Below are 4,190 nucleotides of genomic sequence, written 5' to 3'. Positions count from 1 at the left end.
CTTATATTATATGCGGCTGTTTGTATGTTTCATAATTCTCACGTCAAGAAAAATGGTCATGGAACATTGTGAATCAGAACGAAATTTTTATTGTATGAACTTTCAACTGATGTCACATTCTGTATCGCATAAACAAACGTTTTAGAGTGTGCGAAAGATTTGCTTCATAAAAACACTGGAGAAAAATGAATTTTTTATTTTCCTATTTGCTTATTTGACTTTTCAAACGAAAAAAAGAGTTTGGTAGAAGAATTTTGCTTCAAGTTTCAAACATAGAAATCTACTAAACATAAAAAATGAGTCCATGACAGCTTGACTTCTGCTTCGCTTTGTTTTTCAAATTGTTTGTGGACTTGTTTACAACTTTGTAATTTCACTCCAAAAAGGTTTTACGATTTCGTTCTAAACTGTCCGCATTCTCCAATGTTCCCATACCCAACTAGCACAACAGCTTCTATAAATTAAGATCTCACAGGTACTACTTTTTATACAGCTTGTATTGAGCTTGCTTCAGAATTTAATTGCTTATAGAAGTTCGCACTTGTTTAACAACTTCTAATAAGTTGTTTAAATACTGTTAAAGAAACTTAAACGAAAAAAGTTTGTTTTCGGAAAAGCCTGCTTAGTGAGTTTATAGGAGCTTTACAGAAATTACCAAGTTTAGTATTTGATTTTTGGTTTTGATATTGAATAAACTAGCTCGGACACTTTTTGGTTTTGACATTGAATAATTTAGCTCAGACATTTTTTTTGACATTTCTGCTATTTGAACTGATTAAGTTTTTGATTTCATTAATGAATATACTAGGATGGCCGAGTGTGTTGAGTGGCGGACTGCCACCAAGTAGGTACGAAGTTCAATTCCTGGGTGTGGTAAAAAAAATTATATACTTTTAAAATTATTATCAACAGATATACTTAAAACTAATGAAATAATATATATTATTTTAGGTCAAAAGATAAAATTCATGATTTAAAATAAAATTAAAAAAGAATTTTTTTTTGTTTTTGTAGTTGTTTTTTTAATGTCGATAAGACATGTATTAAAGAGCTATACAAGCTCTTCCGAAGCTATCTGTCAAATCTCAAAGCTTCGGTAAAGCTTCGTTTAAACTTCGTATAGAGGGTCAACTTGTATAACGTTCTCCTTTTTCCATGCCCAACAACCTTACTAAAGTTTAAAAGAAGCTGAAATGTAGCTTTTGTAATACCTTAACCGAAGCTGAAATGTTAGTTGGGTATTCATCATATCGACTCTAATTAACAGCCCTATTCTGCTATCCATCGGGGGGAAAAATCGCTAAATATTCACCAATTACGATTCTGCTATTCATCGGGGGGAATCCAAACTCACGTCGGTAATATCGGTAATGTTGTTCAGTATTCCACTAATCACGTGAATGAACTTGCTCCATACATTTGCAATCCGCATAAAAAATGTTGCGGATCTGTCACTTTTGTTTGTAAAAATAAATTCACCATCGTTGAAATTAAGCAAAATGCCACTTTTCATAAATTTTTAATTATTTCTTAACATTTAATCGGCTGCTTTTATTTTTTCTATGCAAATAAACACAAACAAAAAATTTTTTTTTCCTTTCAATTTACTTCGTCGCCATTTTTTTTTTAATTTGACGTTCACCTCGACGTCAAATTGAGGGATGATAATGCAGTTTACCCGATGGATAGCAGAATGGCAAGGTAGAGTTAAAGTGAACCGAATGTGTGAATCGGATCTGAGATTCACGGGAACAGCAGAATAGGGCTGTAAAACTTTTCATAAAGTGTGCCTTCACCATTAATTTATTAAATAATGATTAATCATACACTTGGCATCACTCATCATCAAATTGAAACACTCTCTGACTGCTGCCATTTTCGTGTTAGTCATTACTTACCCCACTGAACGCACTTGTGTGTATCACTCGGACTGCATTCTTCCTTTTCACATTAAAAAAAAAAAAAAGAAAACACAAATTAATTTTTCTCATTATTGTTCCATACAAAAGTTTTTAATTTTACATCCAACAAAACGCAACAATTGCATTGTAAAACAAAATAATGATTACAATAATGGAAATACCCAATTAAAAAACTATATAATAATTTTCGACTTCAAAGTGGTCTCTTATCGAAAGCCTATACTATGTGGATTATGTGCGGGTGTGTTGACCAAAGTGACTAAAAGGCATTGGGCTCGTGTGTGATTTGCTAATTATTACTACATTAAAAAAAGAAGCAAATAAATTACCCATTTATTTCTTCTTAATGGCCAATTCTATTTTCTCTAAATTATTATCTATCTAAAATCGGTGCTGCATTCACAAAAGCAAAAGAAACGAAAAGAATAGAAAAAAATATATTCATCGCTTTTGTTCCAATCCAAAGTGTATACTCTCGATTTCATGATCTTTTTTTCTTCTGTTGCACTTTCGCACCTCAAACTCAGCCCAACTATCGACGACTTTCAGGCTCGTTTTTGTCGTTGTCGTTTCATTCCTCCTCTCCTCCTTCCTCTCTGCCGTTTCCGTCACCAAATCCTCGTCTCCAAGTACGAGGGTGTAGTACAATATCGCATTGAACACAAAAACAACAACAACAACGCATAAAGAAAGAAAAAAAAAATCACAAAGAACTACCACTCTCTGCCTCCGCGACTCTCCACTTCACTTCAATCCACCCCACCACCACTAAATTCGCCCAACAAACAAGAACAACAACAAAAAAACATTTTGAGTTGTTAAAAGAAAAATAAATTAAAGAAAAAAAAGCAATAATGCGCGAATTCAAAGTTGTCGTCTTGGGGTCTGGGGGTGTGGGCAAATCCGCCCTCACAGTGCAATTTGTGTCGGGCTGCTTCATTGAGAAGTACGACCCCACTATCGAGGATTTCTATCGAAAAGAAATCGAAGTCGATAACTCTCCATGCGTGCTCGAGATCCTCGACACCGCTGGCACAGAGCAATTCGCTTCAATGCGAGATCTCTACATTAAGAATGGCCACGGTTTCATTGTTATGTACTCGCTGACCAATCACCAGACCTTCCAGGATATATCGAGCATGAAGAATGTCATTAATCGCGTCAAGGGCAGTCAGCCCGCCCCCATTCTCCTAGTCGCTAATAAATTTGATCTAGACTGCCAAAGAGAGGTCTCCACAGCTGAGGGCAATGCTTTGGCCCAACAATGGGAATGCCCTTTTATTGAGGCATCGGCCAAGGATCGAATCAATGTCAACGAAGTGTTTGCAACAATTGTAAGGGAAATGAATATTTCCTCTGAGAAAAGACAGAAAAAAAGTGATTGGTGTTGCACGCTCTTATAGCGAATATATTATTTTTATTAAAAAAGCAATTTATTAATCAAAAAACAAAAAATTAAAAAAAAAATTATAAAATAATCATTTACGTGCAAGTGAACTAAAAAAAAAATGGAAAAAATACAAAAAAAAAATTAAAAAAAAAACTTAATCCAAAATAAAGGACAAATAACAAACAAAAAAAAAAAGCAAAAAAAAAAAATAAAAACAGTACTTTTATATAAATTAATGTATAATTTTTTATATATTGAACTTAAAATTCTATACATATTATATACATGTTTAGCTGATAAATCGAGAACGATAATGGGAAAGCATTAAGCATTTTTTAATGTTCAATTGAAACGAAGAAATATTAAGAGCATTTTTCTCCCTATCCCCCTTCCTTATCCTAATCCACCCCCTCATAAAAAAAACCCATCCTAATTAATTGTCCACTAATGAACAAAATAAAACAAAGTATTCCTTCTTAACTCCTACAACCCCCCTAGTTCCCTTCTAGATGTATAAACAACACACGATATGGATATATATTATTATAAAGAAAAAAAAAGTAAAAATTAAAAAAAGCATGTGGTAAATAAAAAAATAAAAATAAAATTAAAATTAATATGTAATGATATCTGAGTGGCAAAATAAAAAAAAAGAAAATAAACAAAAAAAAAAGAAACTAATGTACGTTGTGTGCTGGTCTACAGGAAAATTAAGAAAAAAAAAATTAATTAATACATTTGAAAAAATTTTGTTTTTAGATTTTTTTTTTTTTGAGGAAAAATAAATTATACTTTTCCACACAAAACAACTTTGTCAAATTATGAGAATTAAAAACAAACAAAAAAAAAAAAACCTTTACATTAAAAATACTTACAAC

At 32.2% G+C, this 4,190-nt stretch overlaps 1 protein-coding gene across 1 annotated transcript; it reads left to right on the top strand.

Moving 5' to 3' along the window:
* Window positions 1-1,894: 1,894 nt before the first annotated feature.
* Window positions 1,895-3,989, top strand: LOC129910735 (ras-related protein Rap-2c). The gene has a single exon (XM_055988228.1). It carries the CDS (start codon window positions 2,777-2,779, stop codon window positions 3,323-3,325), a length of 549 nt encoding a protein of 182 aa, XP_055844203.1. The 5' UTR covers window positions 1,895-2,776; the 3' UTR covers window positions 3,326-3,989.
* Window positions 3,990-4,190: the final 201 nt, after the last annotated feature.

Source organism: Episyrphus balteatus, chromosome 2, assembly GCF_945859705.1.
Source record: "Episyrphus balteatus chromosome 2, idEpiBalt1.1, whole genome shotgun sequence".
NCBI lineage: Eukaryota > Metazoa > Arthropoda > Insecta > Diptera > Syrphidae > Episyrphus > Episyrphus balteatus.
Note: the sequence above shows the minus strand (reverse complement) of the source record. Positions and strands in the feature narration are given on the sequence as shown.

Coding starts and splice junctions, on each gene's coding strand:
- LOC129910735 (XM_055988228.1), top strand. CDS start 2,777: ATGCGCGAATTCAAAGTTGTCGTCTTGGGGTCTGGGGGTGTGGGCAAA.